At 46.0% G+C, this 26,694-nt stretch overlaps 1 protein-coding gene and 1 long non-coding RNA gene across 3 annotated transcripts in view; one reads left to right on the forward strand and one right to left on the reverse strand.

The window, feature by feature from the left end:
* The window catches only part of Asic2 (acid sensing ion channel subunit 2), a 1,070,182-nt gene extending 1,047,738 nt beyond the window's left edge, over window positions 1–22,444 (reverse strand). The window contains exon 1 of one of the 2 annotated variants that reach the window (XM_031354555.1): window positions 21,168–22,444. In XM_031354555.1, the coding sequence (XP_031210415.1) occupies window positions 21,168–21,722 (555 nt within the window). In that variant the 5' untranslated portion in view covers window positions 21,723–22,444. The remainder of the gene's footprint in view (window positions 1–21,167) is intronic. The other variant, XM_031354556.1, reaches the window with a different exon arrangement.
* LOC116079017 lies at window positions 21,656–25,207 on the forward strand. Its single transcript, XR_004113707.1, has 2 exons — window positions 21,656–21,893; window positions 23,664–25,207. It is a non-coding gene; the product is annotated as an uncharacterized LOC116079017 (long non-coding RNA).
* The last annotated feature ends 1,487 nt before the right edge of the window (window positions 25,208–26,694 follow it).

A 26,694-nucleotide genomic window follows, 5' to 3' on the forward strand; every position in this document is an offset into this window, starting at 1 on the left:
TCTCTCTCTCTCTCTCCCTCCTTCTCTCCTTTGCTTTTGGTTGTTGTTGTTTTGTTTTCTATTTTACAGTTCCCCAAGTGATTTCAACACACAGCCAAGACTGGATAATCCAGATGCAAAGCTTCCCTCCACACCTTAATTCTCTGAGTAGATGATAGTGGAAGTACTTTCCTACCTGAAGCATTGTCTACATTCTACAGGAATTGACACCACAGTTACAACCCCACAAAGATATAACGAAAAGGTAGGAGATGAGGAGAATCAAAATAAAAAAAAAACCAGATATTCTTTTTAAATATTGATAATAATTATTACATTATTAAGGAAATACGAACTGCACCTTTGCAACATCTCTCTTACCTCAGCTATCCTCAAGCAGGAGGGTATCAACCACTACTTCAATTTTAAGTAAATTGTGGCTGTGTCATAGTGAGCTCTCTGTAGCTCCCTGATGCCTGCAACACTCACTCAGCCAAGTATCCTCACTGTCTGTCTCCGTCTAACCCTGCAGAATAGCTTCTGCATCTTCTCTCCCCACACATGCATTCCATACATTCTGCACACCCTGAGCCAACCTGTCTCATGGCTACACTGACCCATGTCCCTGGCTCTGAGATGCCTCACCCCTCCTTTTACCCATTAAAATCCAGGCTTACCAGTTAAAAGCACATACTGCTCTTGCCAAAGATCCATGTCAAGCACCTCACAGTTGCCTGTGATTCCAGCTTCAAAAGATCAGATGCCCTCTTCTGGCCTCTATGAGCCCTGGACACATACACACACACACACACACACACACACACACACACACACACACACACCCTTAAAAATTAAAGTACATTTTGAAATCCCACTCCTCAAGGGTTGAGCTTAAATGTCACTTTTGCCTCTCTGTCCTTCTAATGTTCCCACATGGCATGAGTGACTCCCATTCTGCCATATTCCTAAGCATGTACCAGACAACTTTTACAGAATATCTCTGATGAAGTATCCACATCCCTCTGAAAGTCTGAGATACCACCAAGGGTATGAGACAACCCTTGCTCATCATGGATAAATCGGATTCTCAAATGAAGAAAATGCACTAGCAAAACACCGAATGAACGCAGCAGGCTGAGAGTCCTCATGTAGGTATGTACTTGCTCCCCCACGAGGGAGACTTGGGCCAGAACGTGCCTGCCATTTGGTTGGCAGGCCACTTTGTTGGCAAATAGACTGAGTTGTGTACTTTTCAAGGAAAGCAATGTTAAATCCATCCTCTGAAACCATCATTAGCTGTGGCTAATGTTACTTCTGTGGTTTCCATTAGTGACCATGTGCAGGCAGGTTAGAGGCAGGTGTGTACAGGAGATCCCATTTGCAGGGAGCTACCAAGCATGGGATGTAAAGAAGAGACACAGTATTGAGCTGATGGATCCTGGGCAGCAGTGGTGCCTAGTCTCACTGGACGGCTTCCTCAACCCAACACCTATGTGAATGACAGCCTGCTTTGCTCCTACCTGAGTCTCTTCAGATACATTAGTAAAACATCCCACACTTGGTGACTTAAAAATGACAGAAATTCATTCCCATGGTTCTGAGGGCTGAGAAGTCTAAGATCAAAGTGACAGCAGAGTCGCTGCTTGGTGGGAGCCTATTTTCTGGTTCACAGGCGGTGCTTTCTAGCTGCATCCCTAAGTGAAGAGTCAGGGGTCTCTCTTGGGCCTCTTAAAAGGGCACTTACCCTAATCCCCAGAGCCCCATCACCAGGCTTAATTATCTTCCAAAGCTCTGCCTCCTAATACCACTATCACCTAGAATTAGTGTCTTACCACATGAATCTGGAAGGGACTCAAGTGTGTGGATCCTCTTGCACAAAAAAAAAAAAAAAAAAAAAAAAAAAAAAGAAAGAAAAGAAAAGAAAAAGAAAAAGAAAAGAAAAGAAAAAAATACTCCCACCTAGACTAAAAACCAGTGAGTTATTGAATTATCTAATTATCAGGAAAACCCAGGCTGGGGAGAGGAGAGTGTGATATGCTCAGTTGTCTCTGATCCTCTACCCTATCCTAGGTAAAGTTCTCCATGCCATGCCCAGACTGACGAAACGGATGGGCAGACTAGGTGATTCCTCTTATTGTCTGTACCTAAGTCCTGAGGAACAGGAAGAGGGACAGCCATCATCCACTAGGCACTGGGAAGACACAGTACTGTGTTTCCAAACACATGTGCAAAGTGCTTTAAACATGTAGCAAGGGCTCAATAAGTCACTCCCACTCACGGTCATTCATCCAAGTAGTTGTGTTAGAATTCACAAGGGAGAGCATCCTTTGTCACTTGCCTCTTCTGGCCCTTCCAAGGAAGCTTGCTAAATGAGCCCACTAGGGACTCCAAAAGGCAACACAAGCATTGCCCCATTTCATGGAAAGACACTTGGAAGTAAGAGGACAGGAAGGGACAAGTTAAATTAGGGTCTTTGGGGCAAGAAGAAGCCTGAAGGCCTGAGTTTGCTTCCTGGTCCCCAAATGGTGAAAAGAGAGAACTAACTCCCACAAGTTGTCCTCTGGCCTATATGTATGCACCACTGCACACATACTTTCTCTCTCTCTCACATGTATACATGTACATAGATGCACGTGCACATACACTAAACATAATTTTATAAAATTCAAATTAGAAGCTTTATTGTTAACAAAGTTGAAACTTCCCAGATCTGTCTTGGGCCATGTGATCAGTGTGGTTCCAGCTGTGCTTCACCACCTCTACTGCCTAATCTTTTACAGCCAGGCTAGGTCCCTAAGAGTGAGACCCACTAACAAGACAAAAAGCCCAACTTTGGGATAGCATGGACTCTGTGGTTGCCATGGCTACAGCAGAGTAGAGTCCTAATGATCTCTCTCTCTCTCTCTCTCTCTCTCTCTCTCTCTCTCTCTCTCTCTCTCTCCTGCCACTCACACTCACTCCCCATACACTGCTCAACTCCCTCTGGTGCAAACCTTCCCCCTTCTCCTGTGCCTTTTTGGGAAGCAATGGCTGCTTCAAGACCAGCAACCCTGTCCCATGGAAATGGGTACTTAAGGGACAATTAGAGGATTTCTTATGCTTCATGGAGAAACTCTGATTGATCCAGCTGATGAGGGAACGTTCTCCCTCAGGAAGAGTGTCAGCTAACAAACGTGGGAAGGACAAAATCGAAAATCGCTACTTTGTAATTCCCAGTGCAAGCATTGACTCCAGTTCCCAATATTAGAACACATGGACCAAGAACAGAAAGTCACAGCACCATCTCCTGATGCAGAGACGGTGTGAGAATGTGAGATGGGGAAATGAGTGGCTGAGCTATCGCTCCCTTAGGTAGTGGATCAAAGCCTGCATGTCCAGGACTGGGACAACCCCTGAAGGGCATTATTCCTGTCCGGTGGGATCACAAGTTTGTAGTGTTATTTAAGGTCCTCCCTTGTAATAAACATTCCATTGAATCCAGTTGAGTTCCTAAACTAATTCCCACTTTGAAAGAAATATAGAAAGGGGAGGATCTTGGCAAGTGACATGCCAAGGAAAAATCAGGCAGACTCAGAGTGCGGAAGAACTGGATATGAGAATTGGTCTCAAAGATAACATCATCACAGCAATAAAGATGTAAACAATTCAAGGTGTATTAACTGATGGCTGGCCAAGTAAAAGGTACTTCAGCCTTTGAATAGAATAATATTTAATATGCAAAGGCAGTACGATATTGAAACAAACTACAACACAAATAAACCTGGGAAACACTACACGGGATGGGAAATTTCTATTGCAAAATATCACATGTTATAAAGCTTCTTCTATAAATCATCTCTGAAACAGATGCATCTACAGAGACAGAAAATAGATTGACATTTACCTGGGGCAGAAGGATCTGTTTGCAGGAAGTTGAGGAAGTAAAGTGATTGTCGATGGATTCAGGGTCTCTTGGAGGCAGGGAGTCCCTAAAGTTCACAATTTTATGAAGACTCTACTGTTTGGATACATACAGTACATACTTTATCTTTTATCAGTGAGAATTACATACTCTACACACTTTATCTTAGTGAAGTATGGGGTGTAAGAATTGTATCTCACTCAACAATGCTATTATAAATCTCTCTTCTCTGTCTCTCTGTCTGTCTCTGTCTCTGTCTCTGTCTGTCTCTCTCTCTATCTCTCTCTCTCTCTGGAGGTGAACATTTTGCTTAACAGAGAAAGAATAACCACTTGCAACTTATGAAATCTTGTCTCTCCAATGGATATTCTATTTTAGAAGTTTCAGAAGCTGTGTAAATATTTTGTAGACAATTACATCAGGCATGGAAGTAGCAAGCGCAGCCAGGCAGTGGTGGCACACGCCTTTAATCCCAGCACTTGGGAGGCAGAGGCAGGTAGATTTCTGAGTTTGAGGCCAGCCTGGTCTACAGAGTGAGCTCCAGGACAGCCAGGGCTACACAGAGAAACCCTGTCTCAAGAAACTGATAAAAAGAAAAAGTAGCAAGCACACCTGTGGAGAGGCTGGAGTGGTCAGGACAGGAACAAGGTCCTGGAGATGGGCTTTCCAAGTAGAGTCACAGTCCAGTGGAGCATAGCAATGGAGTCCACTCAAGAGAACTAAGTGAGGAATGAGGTAGTCAGAGGATCAAAGGTCACAGTATCTTACCACTAGAGCAGGGAGGGACCAACACAGAGAGTAGAGAAAGAGGGAGGAACCCTGTGCTGTGAGGCTGGAATTGGATGGCTGTCTGTAAGCCAAGATTTAAGACCCAGATATCAACGAATATGTAATGTCCTAATTCTGCCACCTGGACCAGAGGAGCAGGAACCCCCTAGATGGCCATGAGCACAGTTGGCTCCCAGATCCTGGTTCTAAATAGTATCCTTCTGACCAGGGCCTGAATATGATGAAGAAAATGTCTGATCACAGACTAAAGAATAAAAAGGATGAACACAGAACACCAGGCTGGGCCAGAAATTCGATGTTCAGAGAACTCTGTGAAATAGCTGAAGGGCACAGAGGTCAGTGGGAAAGACTTTCCAAATATGGGGAAATGTGTTTCCAAATAAATAATTATATAAATAGAGTATGTCTGGGAATAGAACAGAAGTCCGCCTAAGAGTCTACCCTGATATGAAGAAATGAGTGCAAGGGGGAGAAAGAGCACTCTTATTTCAGAAAGCCAACTAATAAACACACATGGGAGGGTTGGATTGGAAAGTCAGCATCTGACAGGGACCATTGCAACAGTTCAGGCAAGAAAACTTGATGGATGATGACCAGGGAGCAAAAGAGAAAGAATTGAGTTCCAAATGTCTCAGAGTGTCCTTGGAAAGTCTCTTCTTCATCAAAAGTTCACACGACCAGGTTTGGGACAATTCTAAGGCATGTGACCCCAGACAGGATACAAAAGAATTCAGTGTCATCTCCCTGAAATCTCAGCCCCAGCTGCCTAACCTTGGAGGCTGTGGGGCTTCTCGGTGCTCCAGTTGTGTGAAAGACAGTTAGCTTCACCACCCAGCACCGCAAAAGAATAAAATCAAATAAAATCTTAACCCAGGTCTACTAAGCCAGAGGAAACATTGAAGAACCCCAAGCTGACGATCATGACAAAACCAGAGACTCTGAATTGTAAAACATGTTAAGGTCATGTTTCCATTATGATACAGGAAGGGCACTTGACAGCTAGCTATGAGGAGGGAGCAAGAGTGGGATGCTTTAGGCATGAAGAGCATGCATGATTGATCCGCCACCCAGACTTCTGGGTAAAAGACACATGGGAGTTCTTTATGGGAGTTTTGTGATGTTCATGATTGCAATTGTTACAGGGGTTTGAAAAGGAAAGAAATACAAGGAGAAAGACTAATGTAATGGTCTCCTCTTAAGAGTTTTGGACTGCTGTGTTGCCCCTGGACCTTCTGAAGTTTTTGGTTACTTGATGTAAATCCATATATTTGTTTACTGCTCAGCCTCCCTCACTCAGTGGGGAGCCCCTGGAATTCTTGCACAGGGTATTATTCATTTCAGATTCTCCTGTGCCTAGAACAATGCCCAGAACATTTAGTAGGTGCTTGCTGAGTCAATGAATCAATGCATCAGATTTCTTAGATCAGCCGGAAGTTCTCATACATATATATCTTGATCATTGCTTCTTTTTTTCCATAGTTAAGGCTGGAACGTTCCCCTCTGAAAACCAGAGAGTAGGTCTGCCCTGTAGTAGCAGACCTATGCCCTGAAGTGTCCTACTGCATGGGCCCCTAAAAAAATAAACTTCTTGCCTCTTTGCCATGTGGAGAACAATGGTTGTTTAATCCCAGCCCACTGTGACAGTCTTGACTGCTAAGTTCTCACTTCTGATTCTTGTGAATGTTACTTGACTCCCAGAGGTCTGCAGCCATAATTCAACATTTTGTTAATGGCCACTTAAAATGTCTCTGAAATAGCTAACAGGCCCAGAGGACAGAAGGTGTTCTTCTAGAAAAATCATTCTGCCAGGAAGGCAGAGTCAGCCTTGGCCCAAACTTTCGAAGACACAGCTGCTTGTTCCCTTTGATGCTGTATCTCTTCCATCAGCAGCCTGTCACCCTTTCTGAGAAAAGAGGGGGTAGGCATCACTCAGGACCATGAGGAAGAAAGTGAGAATCTAAGTTTCCTTAAGTTCCATTTCCAGTATGTTGACTAGTGAGAGTCAACTTGACAGACTCCAGAATTACTTGGGAGACAGGAAATGCCTGTGGCCTATGGGAGTTATCTTGATTGCATTAATCAAGGTGAGAAAACCTGCCCACTGTGGGCGGCACCACTCCCTGGCTGGGATCTTGACTATACAAATAGAGAAAGAGAAGTGAGCCACAGCATTCTTGGCTGTGGATGTCATGCTTCAGGCTCCAACTGTCTTGACTGCCCTGCAGTGATGGACTGTACTTTGAACCGTGAGCCAAACTAGGCTCTACTTTCTATAAGCAGCTTTGGTCAGAATACTTTATCACAGCATTACAAAAGAAAGTAAAGCAATGCAAGTGCTAGATCCCCTACTGAGCTATTTCTACTCCAGAGAGAGGAGCTTCAATCACCAGGCCCAGGGGCAGAAGGAAACCATAAGAGAACAGGGACAAAGAATCCCAAGAGATACCCTCTGGATAAAAAGTAAAAATAAAATAAAGCAAAGAAGAGTCAGAAATGCTAAGTTCCTTATTAGAGAGCAGAGTCTTTGTGTAGGTGGAGATGGTGAGCCAGGAAAGAGCAAGAAGAAACTCCTGCAGGTTGAGACCAATTATACTACAACGTTCATATTGTTCCATTCTCACAAACTCTAATTAAATCACTTGCTCAAGTTCACCCCAGTAATATGCGATCGTAGTGAATCGTTTGAATCCTAAAGTTATCCAAATATTTTTATGAACTGTTAATGTCGCTCTAGGGCCTCTCTGCCACCTGCAAATATGACCGCTTGAACACACTAGGGATTTAAAGTCAAGTCACTGACAGGAGAGGGAGAGAAACTGCTTGGCCTCTCCCTGTGCATTCCTGGATAGGAGAGATCAAAAGCCCACACAGAGAACAGGGCAGGTGGAAGGTCTGAAGCAACCCAGGCCTCTGCCCAGCTCCCAGAACTCTGGTGCTTGTGAAGTGCAAAAATGAGAGCTCCAAGATTCAGTTCCCTTCTTGCCCTGAAAGGGGGAAGTGCAATCTATAGAGTGCACACATAGCTCCCAGCTGTGTTCCTGGTGACAGCAGCTGCACAGACAAGGCAATGCCATCCACCTCCGGTGACCCACACATTCATCAGAGGAAAGGCCTAGTGTGGCCCCTTTCAGAAGCAGTATCTTCTCATGGAGCACGTTGCTCTTTCTCTAAGGCTGGAGCTGGAGCCAGAGGGCAGAAATAGAAAGCTGGGAGGCTATCATGCAATCTCAAACCTCTCACTGGGTCTCAGCCACAGAGCACTGAGGCTGCCTCAGCCTCCTCCATTAACTTAACAAGAACCAGAAGGCTATAAGAACCAGAGGGCTCTGTGGATGGCTGAGCCCCGCAGCTGGGACACCCCTTCAACTCGGTTCCTTTCCTCGGCTTCAGTTCCAGCTACTTCCAATGCCAGATGCCAAGGCAAGGGAAGCACTAAAAAGTAGAGAGGTTCACAGCCATCCATTGAACTGAGTACAGGGTCCCCAATGAAGGAGTTAGAGAAAGGACCAAAGGAGCTGACGGGTTTGCAGCCCCTTAGGACAAACAACAATATGAAAGAACTAGTACCCTCAGAGCTCCCGGAGACTCAACCACCAACCAAGGACTATACATGCTGGGACTGATTGCTCTGGCAGCATGTGTATAGTAGAGGATTGCAAAATTGATCATCAGTGGAAGAAGAGGCCCTTGGCCCTGTGAAGGTTCTGTGCCCCAGTGTAGGGGAATGCCAGGGCCAATAAGTGGGAGAGGGTGGGGTGGAAAACAGGAGGAGGGGAGAGGCAACAGGGGTTTGTTCTTTTGTTCTGTTTTGTTTTTTGAGGGGAAACTGGGAAAGGAGAAATCATATGGCATGTAAATAAAGAAAATATCTAATAAAAAATCAACAACAAAAAAAGTAGAGCATAGTAAGCCTAAATTTTAACCCCTTAAGCTCTGGCTTGAAAACCTGCTGGTGAGTGGTCTGCCCTCATTGGCCTCAATGCTGCACAGGAAGCCAGGAAGCACAGTGCCTTGCCAGAGGAGGCTCAAAAGCAATCATCAAACATGAGCTCTAATCTTCAAGGCTTCTTTCTGTCTGAGAGGCCTTTCCCTGTCACTAAACCTGTATTAAACTGTAAAACAGACACAACACTGCATCTTACATTGCCAGGAAAACCAAATAGCATCTCATGAGGCATGGATTCCTTAAACTTACTCCAGTCCTGTTACAATTTTTGCACAAGTGGGGATATATAGGTATGCAAAATAGGCATGCTAATAAAATATTTACTAATCAATAGTGTAAAGAAATTGGTTTTAAAGCAATTATTTAAAGGCTAGACAGACGACCTGGTAGTTAAGAGCGATGGCTGCTCTTCTAGAGGATCCAGGTTCAGTATTCACAGAGCCACTCACAAACATCTGTAGGTTCATTCCCAGAGGATCTGTCACCATCTTCTTCCCTCAATGGTCACTACATGCATGTGGCACACGAACATACATTCAGGCAAAACACTCATAAACAGAAAATAGAATATTAATTTCTTCATTAATATGCATATAAATTTCCATTTTTAAAGAATGAATGCAAATGTTCATATTAATGAGATGGGTGCATTTGTTTATTTTTACAGATAGAATTAAATCTTGGCTGAATATTTGATATTGGGACACAGACCATTCTCAAAATTTTTCAGAGCTGTTAGATGATATGATTTTATAATCATCAGCACTGAGAACACTGCTTTGCTTGAATGTATAGTAATACATGGCAGAAGTTTAAAGCCTTTTCAGAAGTTATTGGAAATCCTGTCCTAATCCAGAGCCAAAACTCATTTAATGGTGTTCCTTCATGAAACTTGTGTCAACAACTCAAAACAGAAAATTGTAACATCAAACATGCACATCGTAACACAAAGGAACCCAAAGATAGACAAATTTGATGTTGAGAAGGGACGAGGAGAAATTACTAAGCCATCGTTTTCTACAATTAAACCAACCTGCTTTTGTAAGAGCAGAAACAACTTTGGATGTAAAGTTCGGAGTCTGGTGTGGAATCCAAGCTAAGATGTCTCGGGCAGTGTTTACTGGCCATGCACAGCATGATGTCAAACGCACTGCACCAGAGCTGCAATGTAGCTGTGGCACTCAACACTGCTCGGCACTGCCAGAAACACTCCAGTTTCATCACACATTTAACTGCAAATTAACTTTCCATCATTGGCTGTTCAGAATCTTTTACAGCTGCCCAGTTGTCCAGGATACTCACATGCAAACTCATGACCCACAGTTTTAGACACTGAGGACTGGGCAGACTGGGAAGTTTATGGTTTAGACACTATTATTGGTTAAAGGTGCTAGGAACATCCTCAGCTATAGGAGCTGGGAAGGACGCTAGACTGACAAGCAAAATCTCCTGCCTGAGAGCACTGGTAACAGATAACCAGGCTAGGGCACTTTAGAGGGTCTTTCAGAACATCGGGGATCTTGAGCAAGACTATGCAAATCCCATTTACACTCATTTCTATCTGAGTACAGGACAGGAGTTTTAGGCTTCATTTCTCCCCTCACTAAACAAACAGAACAGAGCTCTGTATTCCATGGAACTGTTGGGAAAACTAGATGAGCTTTTTTTCCATGTAAACTGTGGACAAAGGTGTCTGGGATGCTCAGAGAGTTCTATCACTCACCTCTATATTTCATAAACTACACAGTGCGGGACCTCTGGAAGAAATTCAGTTTGGATATGGTCTAAGAGTATACATTAGCTTGTGCTTAACCACAACAGTAGTTAGGTGTTTGGCTTGTTCACAGCGTTACCCCCAACCTCTCTTGAGAACTCCTAATGTTTCATTGTCAATATAGATTTAAAAGCAAATCCTTTTGTCCCTGGATCACCTGTCACTATCACCCACTAAGCCTGGAAATAATAAAATGAACAAGCATTAGGGCTGGGAATGTAGCTTAGGTGGTAGAAAGCTGGCCTAGCATGCAGAATGCCCTGGGTTCCATCCCTAGCACCTTGTAAACTGGGTTTGGTGACCCATGCTGCTAATCCCAGCACTTACAGGGTAGTGGCAGGAAGATGACGAGCTCAAGATCATATCCAGCTACATAGGAAATTGGAGCAAGCCTAGGCTACATGAGACCCTGGCTCAAAGCAAAAATAATTAATAAAGCAGATATTCAGTTCCTGGCCAATATGACCCTTATACTTATTTTATGTGGTCACTATGAACATCCCTGTGAAGCGTCAGTATTGAGATGCTACCATTTAATAGATGAGGAAACAGAAGTCTGGAGGGGCTAAATGATTCACACAAAGTCACACCCATTTGAACATGTCTGGCTCTGGCCACTGCTAACGCGACTAGAGGCTACAATGCTCCCTTTGTATCATTTGTCTCAGATGCCAGAGACCCATGGCCCTCTAACATTTGCTGTGCTTCCTCATCCTGGATATGCCTTGGTTGTCTTGTCACTAGTGCTCCTGAGCAGGGTATTCTCCTTGTAGCCTAGCCTCCTTCCCAGATTCTATAGCTGAGAATGTTCCTAGCATCCTAAACCCCAGGATTGTGTCTAAGCTATAAGCTTCCCAGTCTCCACAGGCCTCAGTGTGGAACTAGACCATACTCAAACACAACCTAAGGCTGTCTCTGTAGGCAGAGACAGAATCTGTGATGAACTCCAAGACCTTTCAATAAGCCATGCATGCACATTTTGGGATGGCCAGACCATTAATCGCCACTACAATGGCTAGCTTCCAGCACCCCACTCTTCCCGTGTTCTTCCTGGATCCACTTTTTTATCTCTAAAGGCACCATTCTTCCTGGCATCCATCAGAGGCATTTAACTTCAAAGCTTCATGGTATTGGACAGTGGGTGGATCTGTAATCTGAATTGCTAGTTCCACCCGTCAGCACTTCTTTCCAATGTCCTCCATCAATGGCTTTTAACCCCCAACCTCAACTATCTATTCAGGAAGGAAAAAAAAAAAATCAAACACTCTCTCAGCTGGAAGTAACATCAGAGGTCATTAATCTAATCTTTATGGGACATCGATCCTTGCCTAGAGGTGATCTCCTAGCTTTGGTTAGACCTAAGGAGCAGGCACAGGCAGGGATAGAATGCTCTAGACTCCTAGGATAAGCTTTTCCAATCGGCTGGCTGCCACCTCTCTGAACTCCCACCTTCTGCCCAGCAGCTCAAGTTATGTCCTCTGGCCTCTGTTGGAGAAGGTCCTGTTTCCATTTTCTATGATTGTTTTCTAAGTGTTTGGAGGCAGCAATCACATTGCCCTGGAGTCACTGGCTTCCCACTTCAGCCTGAACAGTAGGAGCCTTTCATGCACTCCTCCATCACTCGGGCTTTCTATGAAATATGAGTAGCATCACTCTGCTGAGCATCCATCCCTTACCACCTCTTGCTTCATAGATGGGCTCAACCCACTGCCAGCATCAAAGGGAGGTAGCTTCCTCCTTGAAGTAAGATAGAGGAACATTCAAGAAGATATGGCAGGGAAGGCTGGGAAGGGCTTTCAGCAGGAACCGTGAGATCTGAGAAATGATAATACAGGTGCCAGGGAAGATATGCCCTAGAATGAAAACAGCTTATGGGTAGACAGCAGGTAGCAAAGCAGAGACAGCTCACTTCCTTAGGAAGAACTATTCCTGGGCAAACCACATCTTCCCACCCCAAGAGGATCAAACCAGCAGAGTCTGGAAGAGTAAAGCCCAACCCAAGAGATGATTGAGTTTTGAAGAATGAGATGATTGAGTTTTGAAGAATGGCTCTTGGAAACCATCATAGGTCCCAAGTTGAAGACACAGGTTCTAGAAAGCGTGGGATTTAAAGCAAGCTTAGTGCAGGCATCTTTCTTTCTCAGCCACACTTGAGACCAGACTCCATCTCACCAAACAGATGGAGAAGCAAAAAAGTAAGGGAGAAGTGAGGTCTTGAGTGGGTGATTTACTGAGTGAGTACACTCAGAAAAAGTCCCTGGAGTGGAGAGAGACGAGGATGGAAAATTAAAGAGTCTGCTTAGATGTTCAGCTTGACCTCCAGGAAGCACCTCGATGCTCAGCCTGACCTCCAGGAAGCTTGGAGTATAAATTACATCATTGGTCCACATAAAGGCAAGATACCCTTTATGGGCATTTTGGACTCATCACAGGATCCCTGACCACAGGCTGCCTCCAGGTGGTGGGGCAGCCACCCAAGAACAGCACAGTGATCTTCTATAAGATGCTCTGCTCACAGCAGCTGCCTAGGGAATCTCTGTGGACTGCAGATAATCTTGCTGGACCATACCTATGAGACCCAGAGCAGATCCAAGCTTACACCTGCTGTGCTAATATGAATTCAGTCAGATAGTGGTGGGGATTCTACAGACAGACACATGTGGCTCCGGGCTGGGATTCTGAGAGTGAGGTTCTGTGCCTCCCTGCTTCCACCGCAGTGACTCTGTGCATCTGTGCACTTCTGCTTCTATTGCATAGGATTAAATAAAAGCAAACCAATAAATAGCTAAGCATACTGAGTTGAAAAGTAACATCAGTTCCTTCCTCTACTCTCAGTGTAAGTGGAGGTTTTAGTTTTAGTAAAACAAATTCGGGACAAAAAGTTGTCCTCAGAAACTGTCTAGTTCATCCCACTCATTCTACAGACAGGGAAACTGGGGTTCACAGAGGCTCATTATCCATCAATGGAAGTCAAATACATTCTTTTTCTGCTGCATGATCAAGTTCTTTGCTGCATTCATTTCAATGACCATTGAGTAAGTCTGCACAGAGTGTGCCCAAAGTGCTAAGAAAGTAAATGCTATAGGGAAAAAAAAATACTCTAGTATCAGAATGCTGCCTCAGGGGCTTCTGTCTCCTGGAAAAGCCTAACTTTATACATGGGCTTTCCCCCAAGAAACTTCAGATTTACCAAATAATTAATGTGTTGTATGTCCGCTTGTTGGCCGCAGTTGTTGTCTGGCAACCACAAGCCTAGCCAGAAAGTGATGGTTTGAAGATAAGTGCATGTAGAACTGTAATATATGAGACTTCAAGTGTGCACGAGACACATAGCCCACTCTTTTAATATTATGATAGAGCATAAGTCAGGTGTCCTGGTTGCCCACATTTGACATTTCAACCTAACTCCTTCAACCACAAACAGACAAAACTGAGAAAGCACAAAGCCTGACTTGAGTGTCATGTTTTCGGTCCTTTATAAAGGATGAGAAGCCTGCTACTTTGAAGTGTGAACTGCTTTAGGAAGCACTGCCTCCAGCAGTGAGTGTGGTGCTAAAAGCTGCAGATTCAACCTTTGAGGAATTGGGTTTTAGGTTTAGGGTGGTCATAGTATGTGTGTGTGTGTATGGGGTGGGGGAAGTCCCATCACAGCTCCTCCTATGGAAATTAGCAGTAAACTAGATTCACTGTATAGAAAGGGTTTTAGAGCCCAAGTCTTCACTGAAGGAAATATTTTCTATAGAAGACAGGTAAGTTTCTAAGTAAACATGCTCCCAGCAAGCTTGCATATTCTCTCTCTCTCTCTCTCTTTCTCTCTCTCTCTCTCTCTCTCTCTCTCTCTCTCTCTCTCTCTCTCTCTCTCTCTCTCTCTCTCTCTCTCTCTCTCTCTAATGTTCTTGTGCTGTTTGCATGTGTGTATGTGCCTGTATGTTCATGCAGGTAAGTTTTACATGGATGTGAATTATGTGGAGGCCCGTAGTTGATGTTGGGAGGCTTTCTTAATCTCTCTCTGTCTTAGTCATTGAGTCAGGCTCTCTCAATTGATCCCAGAGCTCACTGATATGGCTAGTCTAGTTAACCAGCTTGCTCTAGAGATCCTCTGTCTCACCTACTGGGTTTTGGGATTCCAGGAAAGCTCCCATGCCCACGTGGGTTTTTATGTGAATTCTAGAGATTTGAATTCCAGGCCTAATAGTTACAGAGCAAGCTCTTTATCCACCAAGTCAAGACTCCTCTTGTATCAACAGTTCTGGGGGTAAAAGGATCCCCAAAGAGGGAGGCAGAGAAATATACCTCCACCCAGCAAGTTACTGGGCATTAGCTCAGAGCTGTGCAGCTTTTCTCTCCAAGGAGACAGTATGAGTCATCTTAACAGCTCCCAATCAGAGCCTCACCCTATCAGCACAACAGCACAGATGTAACATGCCCCCAAAGCTATACACTCAGACAGCTCACAACCTACCAGTCTATAAACCAGAACATGGTAGCCCGAGGCTGGCATCATGGAAACCCCATGACCAGCACAACAAAGCTTGGCTCTCCAGACCATGCCAAAGGCTCACAGGTGCTGAGCCTCCTAAGACTATGTGAGCTCATCTAATTCACATTATTGCTACATAGGATCGTTTTTGACATAAAGTCCAAACTTGCACAGGTGGCAGAGAATCAGGACTTACATCTGTGAGCTGAGGACTGCAGTGATTGCATAAGGAGCACCAGAATTGGGCCTCACTAAGGATCTGGGGTCGGTTTCATTCAGGCATGAAAGAATATATCTCCAGTATATCCTAGCAAACACAGAAGAAACAGTGGGACCAAGATAATTTGTACCATGTAAATAGATGCATGATGCCAGCCCAGTAAAGCACAAGTCCAGACAAATTATGTGGCTGAAGGGAGATACCCTCAAAATACCAAAATATCACATGTGGTTGTATAAGAAGGTTATTGGGGGTACAATGTCCATTCCCCTCTTCCCCTCCCCCTCCTTTCCCATCTCTCTCTAGTGACCATGGATTGCTTTTATAACCAGGAAGTATAAGGGTTTCCCCAAATTGAACAAAAATCCATGTGCATTCTGCCTCCTATTAGCCAGTCACCTTACATTCATAGCTTTAAACCTACTTAACACAGACTCTGAGGACATATTTTGAGAGCTATGTGCTGAGAAGTTCTAGGTATTCAGAATATGTGGATGAATGAAAATATTGGCAGGGGGCTGTTGTCACATGTAGCCAAGGCTGGCCTCAAACACAATGTATAGTTGAAGATGACCTGGAACTCCCAATTATATGGCCTCCTTTTTAATATGTATTAGTGTTTTGCCTGAATGTGTGTCTGTGCACCACCACATTTGTGTGTGGTACTCACGGAGGCCATAGGAAGGCATCAGGCTCTCTAGAACTAAAGTTACAGGTGGTTAGGACCATCATATAGGTACTGGGAATAGAAACTTGGTCCTTTGGAAGATCAGCCAGTGCTCTTAACCACTGAACCATCTCTCCGGCCCTATGTTTGGAATTGTTTAAAGATATTAAACTTAAAGACACATAGTAAGGCATTGTAGACCAGACACTGGGATGGGAGAGTGGGAAGACTAAAGATATGCTGATCAAAGGGCAAAAAATTTTAGGAGAAGTGAAAGATATTTGTTGACACTGTGATACAGTTAGTAACAATATACCATATGCTTGAAAATCAAAATGATTGTAGATTTCATGTGTTCTCAACATACATACTCACACCTACACCAAAGATAAGCATGCATGCTAATGCATGTACTTAATACAACCATTTATATAGTTAAGTAATATACTAATACACACACATATATACATATGTATGTACATTTGTGTATGTATACATAAAACAACATGTTACACATCATAGGATCTACATTATTCTTAACAATTTGAAGACACTTTTAAAACTATCCGTGGAGCTGATAAGAGCTGAATTCATTTATTCCCCAAGATCCTTTTTAGCAGCAATGTTTCATGCTTCTCAGAAGGAAAAGCATCATGCAGTTCTGCACAGAGGGAAGGTCAAGTATGTGATGCCTGGAAGACAGAAGAGGAAGAGGAGAATTTAGATGGTGGTACTGTGGAGGGAGACAGCTTCAATTACCACAAAATGGGACTTTGAAGATAAAGTAGCATTGAAAGACACATGAGCTAGGGCACAAAAGACAGAGAGAGGCCCATGAGCTAGGATGATGAATAAATTCAGGGACAGACAGCAACCACTTACCCAGTGAGGCTCTGCTTGGTATTGGCAGGATTGGGGAGACCCACCCTCTACTTGACATCATATTTGCAAAACCTGTTCTGAGACTAGGCCCGGACTAGCTAGGATAGACATAGGTTGTGATAGCACAGGCCTGGTCGACTTGGGTTATTGCTGCACCATAGGTCCTGCTTGATAGATAGACAGACACAAATATGGCACAGTGAGAAAAGCTATATCTGTGGTGCAGAGATTGCCTGACCCATGTTAGGGGCCAGAGCAGGGTGTATGTGCTTCCTGGAGGTGAATTGGTAAATGTGAGAGGCAACATGGAAGTCGAATCAGAGAATAAGAGACGTTAGGGTACCCAGCAAAAGGAGAAGCACTGAAAACATTGAGAACACAGAGAACATAGCAGATACCTGAGCTCTGAAGTTGAAGCCATGGGCCGGAAGATTAGCAAGAGTGGAGTCCAAAGAACCAGACAACAGATCAAGTTTAGTTAGTGCTCCTTCTCGGAGCAAGCTGCTCTTCTAGCTAAGTCTTGGGTGTTAGTGGGGCCCACTTCAGAGGTGGTAAAACTGGCGCTAAGCAAACTAACACTAATTCCCACCACACAGACCCCACAGAGTTGTGAGTCTCAGTTCAGATGGTTTCTCAAAGTCCACATCCTCCAGGTGCAGACTCCTGTGTAGTGAGATGTGCTTAGACTAGATTCAAGACCCATATGGCCTTGTCAATGAGCCCCAAAGACACAACCTTTGTCAGTCTCGACCACCATCTCTATAATGTTATATGCTATAGGGTATAGCAAGATCCATTCCTGGGCCAAAGCTGGGATCCAAAGCTGAGCCTTTCCTGAAAAATCTCATATTCAAAGCATCAATATTCACAATGATGGACAAGCTACATGTAAAATTGGAAGGATCAGTCCAATTCCCAGACCTGAACACAGGTGAACCCCAGTGTGATTAGGCAAAGGAGCAACATAAGGCCCTGTCACATGTTGATCACAAATGACAGGAATTCACACGGCAGCAGTAGTCAGCTCCTGACAGGGCCTCTACTCAAAGCCAGCTCCCTCTCTGGAGGATGAGTTTTCATTTGGTGCTCCAGGCAGAGATAGTGGTGCTCCCCTCAGCTCCCTGCCCATGTCTTTGCAGCCTTCCTTATCAACCTGATCCCTGAAAACAGTGGAGGCAGGCAGGACTGCAGCAACCCCCTTATACATGCGCTCAGAACCTCATCTCATAGCCATGTGGCTGTCAAAGATACAGAAGGCTTGCTCACATAGTATCATGAATGCTTTTTCCTCCAACAACATCGCGGGTGAGGTCAATGTTAGATGAGGGAGTGTCCACTTAAAAGGCATGCAAGAAGACAAAGAAAAAAAAAAGGATGGCAAGTACTTCAAACCCACACCTACCATGTTGGCCTTGGATTCAGGCCACAGAGTCACAACCCCTATCAACTCCTAACTCATCCTCTTTCTACTCTGGGTCACTAGGGCCAGCTTCTGTGAGTTAGAAGGCCCAGAATCAAATCTTTCTTCTGGTTTACCAGGGAGGTAAAGCACAGACTTCTCTGAAGCCAGACTGTTCCTGGGCGAAGGCTCAGAATGTATCTGCATAGGCAGGGAGCACGCGTGCTTACTCGGCACTCAGCATTCCACACCTGGCTTCCTGGGGACTTTGTGTCTCCGTGAACAGCCTTCGCTCACTCTGCTAGAATCACAGCTCATTCACTAATTAAAGGGTATTACACACTTCATTGCACAGCAGCTAAGAACTTGGAATAAGGAAGCTTGTGCTACAGCATTCGCCCTGGAGATGATGCTCTGGGCTTTATAGGAAAACCAAATCCAGAAAAAGAGCTGTCCACCTGTGACATCCCCTCCCCCATACTTAAATTCTCCAATAAGTCAGCCATAGTTGCTTAGAGAAAGAAGGTAGCCACTGTGTCAAAACCCCCAGCAGGGCTTGAAAGCCCACTGGAGAAGGATGACTATCCCAGAGAGTGAATGAGGGAAGAGGCTGTGAAATGGGCTTCTCCAACAGTGGCATAGTCTCATTGAGGATGTGAGAGCCCAAGGAAAGCTAGCCTATACCCAAAGCCCAAAGAGAACAAAGGTACATCATAGGTTTTACTCCCCAAAGCTGGGTCCTGTACATGTCTCCTGTCATATTATCCCCAGCAGAGGCTCAGCACGGGTGCCCACTGTCACCCATTGGTGAAGATTATATTCCTGTCACCTAGAGTGGGTGTCCTTCTGACATTCTGACCAGAGCGAAGAGAACACCAAGGGACACCTTCTCTTCAATGCTTGGAGATGTTACACATAGAGGGGTCAGTCCAAGGATGGGTATTCAAACAGATGAGTCTAGGACTTGCTAAGATTGACAGATAGTGTGTGCCACTAATTAAAGAACAGACCTAATCCGCAGGCAACTTCAGGGTTTCAGATGATCAGAAGCCCCAGTTAGGATTTAAAACAAGACTTTTGACTGCTTGGGATACTAGCAATTCAAATGATGGACCAAATATAAACAAGCAGCCTAAAATCAACAAGCCTCTACTTCTAAACAGAACTGGGGTATGAGCAGAACTACCAGTCAGCCACGCCACCAGGAGAAGGCTTGTGAGGATGCTTAAAGACTCAGCCCAGGGTCTGCTGCCCAGTCCAACATCTCTGAGACACCCTGCGTCTGTCATCTGTGGGTTCCATGTGTGTGCAGGCAGATAGACGAAGAGCTGAGTGCACTTTCAAGCTACACAGTACAGCGATGAGTCTGAGCGTTGCCAGGCACTAGAAAGCAAGGGCTGGAACACAGCAATGGTTTCGGGCTCCAAGAAAGAGGCATTTTCTCCATCCCTCCCCAAAGGTCCCTCAGACATCATTTGTGCATGATGTATTTTAGGACCCTGTTTGCTCCTTTAAGAAGGGCCACTAGCTTCCTTCTCCAGCTCAGACTGGCTTCATCTTTAGCAAATGCTGCCGTAGTAGGTTTGGCTGTGCTCTTCCTTGGAATGTTTAAAAGGGATAATAATACAAAACGGCTCCCCCAGGAAGCAGCTCTAGCACACAGGCTGTGAGAGGCAATGCCCCTGACACTCTGGGCTCTTTCAGAGTGAGATAAAGCCAACAGCAAGTGCAAAGGCTGAAGGCAGAGACTGGCTGGAGCGTAAAGAGAACCTCAGAGTGAGAGGCAGGTGGCCCTGAGAGGGGGTGGGGAGGGCTGCACTATGGGAAAGGGAGAGAATGTCGTAATGAGGCAGAGCCCCCAGACAAGTGCTGACGACACAGTCCAGTTCTCTTGATGACGGCTGCACCTGCCATCCCCAAGTTGTCACTGACTCTGAGTCCCAGATGTTCTCCTCCCCCGGCCCCAGGAATCTATGGGGAAAGCAGACACAGTGGACTGCAGAAGGGTCTCCCAGTTCCTGATACCCCAGACTCGCCTGGCAGTTTAGAAGAGCCCGCAGTTGCTGTCTGACCTGTTACACCAAGTTATGCCTAGCAGTTCACTAATTGGGATAAGAACCCTAGCGGCAACAGATCTGCTCCCATCCTTCCCTCTCAGCCCCCTCTGGCAAACTCATCCTGAGCGTGAGCCACATCCCCTCCTCTTTACTCAACTCCACACTCCCCCCACCCCAGGCTTTCCAATCCCACAGCTGCTCACCCCCCCCTCACTCCCTCCTCCCGCAACCACGTTGTGAAGCAATTGTACACAGGGAAAACGAGCCTTTGAGTTTCAAGCTAGAGCGCTCAGACAAGCCAGCCTCCGGGACCACCTCATCACATCTGTCTTTTCTCTGTCCATCCTATAAAGAAGCCTCTACCTGACTGCCCTCCCTGCCGTAGCACCATGGACAGTTCCGGGACTTCACCCGGCCTGCAGGAAGACCAGATGGAGCCTCTGGAGGTTCTTTCCTCTCCACACAATTCAGGCAAGAAAAACGAAGGAGAGAACCTTCCACACCTCTGCAGCTTCACCTGCTCGGTGAGCTCCCATGGACACGGGAGTCATTCAGACTGTCTGGGGCCCCACACCCCCTCCTGTGACAGCTTTAGCTCCAGCCCAGCCCACACACGATACAGAGCCTGATGCCACTTCCGAGCACAGATAGAGGGGAGAGAAGAAAGGGAGAGGGAGAAGACAGAGAGAGAAGAGAGAGAAGAGAGGCTGCCATCTCACCAATGACAAGCTGTTCCTGTCACACGGTTCGGACATCAAGCATCCTGGACAATGGATACCCCAGGCCTGTTCCCTCTGACTGGGAGAGAGCCCAATTCAGCACACCTGGGGGAATGACCCCCAACAGCAAGCCCCCTGTAGCTCTCCAATCTGAAAGGACCACAGTACTCCATCTGACAGGTAACCTCTTCTACAAACAGGTTCAACAACTCACACCAGCTACCCTCTTGGCCTTCAGCTGGGTCTCCGCCCTCTCTCCTGCATAGCAGAGATCCCAAGACAAACAGAAAGCTGCCAGCGCACCACTTCTACTGAAGAGCGAACCCAAGAGCAAACTGAAAGCCAAGTACTCACTGTGGTGAAGTCTTGATGCCCACACTCCTGCCCCTTGAACTTGCAGTAGAGCATCATATCCTTCAAGTCATGGCCTACCCGGTGCAGGAACTCCAGCATGCTGAACTGCTTCGGTTTGTAGTGTTTGAAGTTGGCCTTCTGTCGGAGGGCCTCCAGAACCGTGGGGTCCGCCAGATGCGGGTCAGGAATCTGCAGGTTGACATCCAACAGGGCCAGCAACTCCCCAGCGTGGTACAAGTCGTTGGTGGTAAGCCTGGAGAACCGGAAGCCATTGAGGTTGCAGAGGGTCACAGCTGGGAAGACCAGGCTCTGGGCCACCACTTCGTCCACCTTGGTAACATGCTGGTAAGAGAAATAGTAGGACACTCTCTCTGAGCTCTCCACCAGCAGCAGGCCCAGGGATCCCACGAAGGCCACTGCCCAAAGCACACGCCGGATGGTCAGCGGCCCATACACGAAGATGTGGCGGATGCCATGGAGAGTGGAAGTATTGGCGAAGATCTGGATGCTGGAAGGTTGCAGGCTGCCCTCGCTGGGGCTCTCCTTGAGGTCCATCGGGACCCTGTGCAGTTCTGCAACTGGCTTCAGGTTGACTGAATCTCAGGGAAGAGTTCCCAGTCCTCTGAATTCTGCTTAAACCTTGGCATTCAAGGAAGAGATCGCCAGGCAAGCATCAGGCCAGACACTGGTAGTTTATCCTGAGAGCCTGGCCGCACGCTGACAGGGGTGAGTGTTTATATAAAACCCATTCAAACTCTAGCTCCTGATTTTTTCCAGGCGATAAGGAGGGCTGGTTTTATTTAGGGAGACACCAAGGTGATGTGGAAGGGATGTGGGTGGGAAGGGAGCGCTTAGCCAATGGAAATAAAGTCCTCCCCCCTACACACGCCACTAGAGACAAGATTAAAAGCGAGAGCGAGGGAGAAAATGCTTAAAACAAGTCGCTGAGCAGCTCGGATCCTGTTAACCAGCGCATAATGCCCCGTGTTAAGCATGGGGGGATGTCAGCACAGCCACGCTGATGCAGTGCGGAGGGGCGCCGCGGCGCAGCATCCTAGTAGCCAACACGCTTAGCTTCTTCCCGGGGATGTATGGGACCCTGGCCGCTGCTTCTCTCTGCCGGCCTCCATCCTCCCTTTCTCTCCTTTTCCGGCCCCCTCCTTTGGGGACAGAATTCCAATTGCGGGCTGCGGCTGCCGCCTGGGAGAGGACGCTGCGCTCCGCCTCCGAGAAGAGAAGCAGGGATGTGGGGGCTTCTGTGGGCTCCGTGCTTCTAGCCTCCGGAGAGAGAGGAAGATCGTTTGGCTCAGAACGAGCCCGTCTCGCTGGCCTGCCTCTGGCAAGGCTGCTAGGAGGAGGGGACGCTTGTGCAGGGAGCAGGACAGATAAGGGTTGGAGAAAGTTTCTAGCCTTTTTTTTTTTTTTTTTTGAGCTGCTGGGGGTCTTCTACTCCAGCTAATGAGCTACTCCCAGAGGAAGGAGAACTTAACCCCCTATCCCCATGGATGGCAGGAAAGTGCATATTTAACTGCATGTGGCCAGTGAGATGCTGGCAAGGGTTTTTGCAACAACGTGGGCTCCAGGGTCACATCTATGTGGGGTCTCTATGGGAGAGATGATGAAAAACGAAGGGAGCAATTTTAAAACCACAGGCTGGCCTCTGCAGGCTGGAGGGGGGCACTCCAGAGTAGAGAGAAGCCCTTCTAGAGATAGAAAAATCAGTGGGCCCATAGAAGCCCCAGAGAGAGAGTGAGAGCAACAAGTATCCCCCACCCCCATATGTCTGTCAGGACTTTTTGTGTTTAACAAAGGAAGACAGCTGGGTGCCCTGTAGGACTGGTTGTTGGAGGGGTGTGTGTGTTTGTGTGTGTGTGTGTGTGTGTGTGTGTGTGTGTGTGTGTGTGTGTGTGTGTGTTTTGTGTCCCAGGATTTGCCAGATGGAATCACAGCTGGAGCTGTAGGTAAGAGAGAGAATGGGCTCTCTCTCCAATCTTCCACCTCCTGCTTCCTGAAAATCCCTTGTAAGTCAGGCCCCTGCTGGCTGATAGGTGTGGCTTGCTTGCCTGCCCCTTGCCAAGGATCAAGTGGCTGGCATCCTGGATAAATTCTCATCAGGGTGAAAAGAATTGAAAGTTCGAGTAGCCAACTTGAGCCACTTGGCCAAGCTGGGACAGAGCCCACATGGAGGCAAGTGTCTTGGAGAGCGAAGCTGGCATCTCCAGGGCACACTAGGCTTAAGAAGGTGGAGAAAAGGGTGGCTTAGATCGTGATCTTCTAGACTGATAGCCATTCTGCGATGATGTTCTGACCCATCCAGCCTCCTGCTAAGCCAGACCCAATGAGACAGTTCCCAGAAAGCAGTCAGAGGTGACATGAGATGGTTGCCTTTGCCAACCCAGTCCTTGCCTCAACGTAGGCATAGACTTGTAAACCAGGAGGACCTAAACCAAGTCACCTTTGCAAGTGAATACTCTTGATTTTATTGCCATCCTACAGATGAGAAAACTCAGACCTGCCACAATGAACTGCTGTGTCCAAATCACAGGACCTGTGAAGTGAGAGCTGAGACTTCATCCTGGCTATGTCTACCTCTGAAGCAGGTTTTTAAAAGCAGACCCAAATTTCTCCATCTCAAATACAGAAAAGGATTTCTAGCACTCTCTGTATGTCACACACAGACTACTTGCTCACATTTGTAGATGCCCTCCCTGCTTTCTCTGGGTCAAACAGCACCCTTGTTCTCCCTGTTTTGCTTTTACAATCTAGGCTTCTCATACAGAAGACTCCCTGACCCCCTGATTCTTCTCACCAACCTTTGGCTCATCAGTCTAATTAATAAGCGTGTTCCCCTTTAACTCTGTTCGAGACACTATGTTGGCTTGGAGAAAACAAGGAGAATAAAATACACATCCTACTGTTGATCAACCTCATGGCTCAGGAAAGTGAAGGCCATGCCGACACACAGCTCTGTGCAACAGCTCTGATCTCATCTAGTCTCATCTATACCTAGCTAGAAACAATGGGTACAATTTCTGCCACATTCTGGCTCCTCCCCATCAACCATTGCCCATGCTAGGCTCTGTTACCTCCCCTCTTCTTCTCCTGGAGTCAGTTCTCTCTGTTCAGACACTTTTTTCTCATATGTGCAGAGATGGACCCTACAGTAGATCTCATTACCCCACCCCAATATAAGCCCATTCACTGCTCTTTCACCCCCATATCGGATTGGAGGTTACAAGCATGACTGGGCAAGGTGCTGTGATATAGTCATGCAGACCTGGAGGTTTGTGTCTCCCATTGGCTCTGCCTCGTCCTGCTCTGTGACCTTGGAGGAAGTTCCTAATGGCCTCTGAACTTTCATTTCCGCTCCTCCATAGTAGAGGAGCTTTGGAATGGCGAAGGAATGAGATAAAGCTATGAAGTGTTTATGCAAGTTAGACACTTAGCAGTTAGCACTCTGCTGGGAGAAGGTGTTTTGTTGATCTTTGGTATTCTCTTTCAGGTGACTGAGGAACCATTTAAAGCTCACCAGGATCATATTTGCCTCAGGTACTGCATATCTGAAAGCCAAGATCAAACATAAACTACCTTCTCTTCTGCATCCTTTGCATGGCCCAAAGATGGCCTCAGGGTCTTCTTAACTCTTGCAAACAGGCTAGGCACTATAGGATAGGTGGAGGACCAGGATAAAGGCACTAATAGTGGCTTTCATTGCAAGTCACTCAACTCTGTTCTGGGCTTTCTCATGGATCTGTCAAATGTCAAGAGCACCACTGAACCCATTTCACAGAAGAATCCGAGAATAGAGAGAAGGGCTACTTGGCCTATGGTCCAGTGGCTGAAAACTTGAACAACTGACAGTCAAACTCAGGGGAGTCTGAGCTGGAAGAGACAGCCCACAGACCTGCACCAGATGCCAGTGTATACCACTGAAGCACTAGCATAGAACTGGAGGACCAGAGATGGATAGTATTTTTAAAGAGATACCACCGTACCATTCTCTGTCATAGCTAGTCACTTGGCAAGATGGCTAATAAAAATGTTCCTGCATGGCTCTTGTTAAGGGCCCTCTTCTGCTGGTAAGGATCTCTTGTAATTAACACAGTGGTTTATGCACAAACATTAGATATTGTCTGATTCTTTAAAATGCTTCGGTAGAGCTCAGTTGTTAAACATTTGCAGCATCAATCAGATCCCCATTACCTTTTTCTTAGCTCTGGGGCATGTACAGGGTCTTTCTAGGCAGACAGGCATCAGGTTTAGAGTATGTCTACTTGGCCCAGTTTTTTAGGTGCTGCCCTAATTGTGTATAATTATGGTCTTTTTTATGCACTTCACAGATAAACATTAAAAACACTTTCCAGATAAATTCATGTGAAAATTAGGCAATTTAACCCCCTGTTAGCCCATATGCCTAGAATTTTGCTATGGAAAAATCTATTTGTTTGCTTAAGAAAAAATAAATGAATGTATTTATGAATTTCTCTCTATTGATGCTCTGAGGTACCAGGAGGGGGCGATCTTGGGGACCCTAGGGCCTGCCCTTGGAGGCTTCTGGGCAGAGTACAATTTTCTCTTGCTCCTGAAGAGAGTGGAGAGCAGAGTTAGACAGGGTGGGCCCTGTAATCAGCTCCCAAGCTAATTTGCTACTTAACATGTACTAGATACTGGCGGCTGCTGCCATCGCCCATAATTAGAAGAAAAAAAAATGAATTCTTTTCTAACATGCAGATGGAATTATTAGTTCAAACTCCCTTGTCTTCCTTGTGCAACTTTTCCTCCTGGTTCCTCCATGCAGTAAGAAAGGTTAACCCAAGCGTAGCCCTGCAGCAGGCAAGTTTATGAACAAAGTCTCCCAGCACCGAGTTGCTTCTTTTCTTCTGTGAACTTTTAGCGAATAATTCTCTACAAAGGGCATACCAGGGAGAGATGTGAGGCCAAGTCACGCATTCGATGAGTTCTTTTATGTATTTATTCCTTTTATGCATATGGATGTTTTGCCTGTGTGTGCAACATGTGTGTGCCAGGTGTCCTTGGAAGCAAAAAGAGGCTGTCGGATCCCCTGAGGACTATGGCTGTGAACCTCCATGTGGGTGCTGAGAATCAAATCTGAGTCATCTGGAAGAGCATCCATTGCTCTTAACGGATGAGCCATCTCTGGCTCCTAGTGGGTAATTTCTTAAAGCCATACTTAGTGTTGCTTGCTCTCCAGGTGAAAAGTAGAGGAACCTTTTTTGAAAGAGTGGACCCGTGGGACTTGGTTGCCAATTGGCCTGACCCTGAGATAGGTTTAATTGGCTGTATTTCCTTAAGGGAAACATAGAACATTTCTGTGTTGTTTTCTTCGTTTGTGCTTCGTTTCTGCTGCTACTGCTGCTGCTTCTGTTACTATTTGACACTGGCTTTGACCAAATCATAAATACCCAGTTAATGGGATAAAAATGAGCTGGAATCAGAGATTCTGGTCATTAACCCCATGTCACCATCTGCTGGAGTCCGATGAGAGTAGAGCAGGAACACTGGGGGG

Source organism: Mastomys coucha, unplaced genomic scaffold (genome assembly GCF_008632895.1).
Source record: "Mastomys coucha isolate ucsf_1 unplaced genomic scaffold, UCSF_Mcou_1 pScaffold5, whole genome shotgun sequence".
In the NCBI taxonomy this organism is placed as follows: domain Eukaryota; kingdom Metazoa; phylum Chordata; class Mammalia; order Rodentia; family Muridae; genus Mastomys; species Mastomys coucha.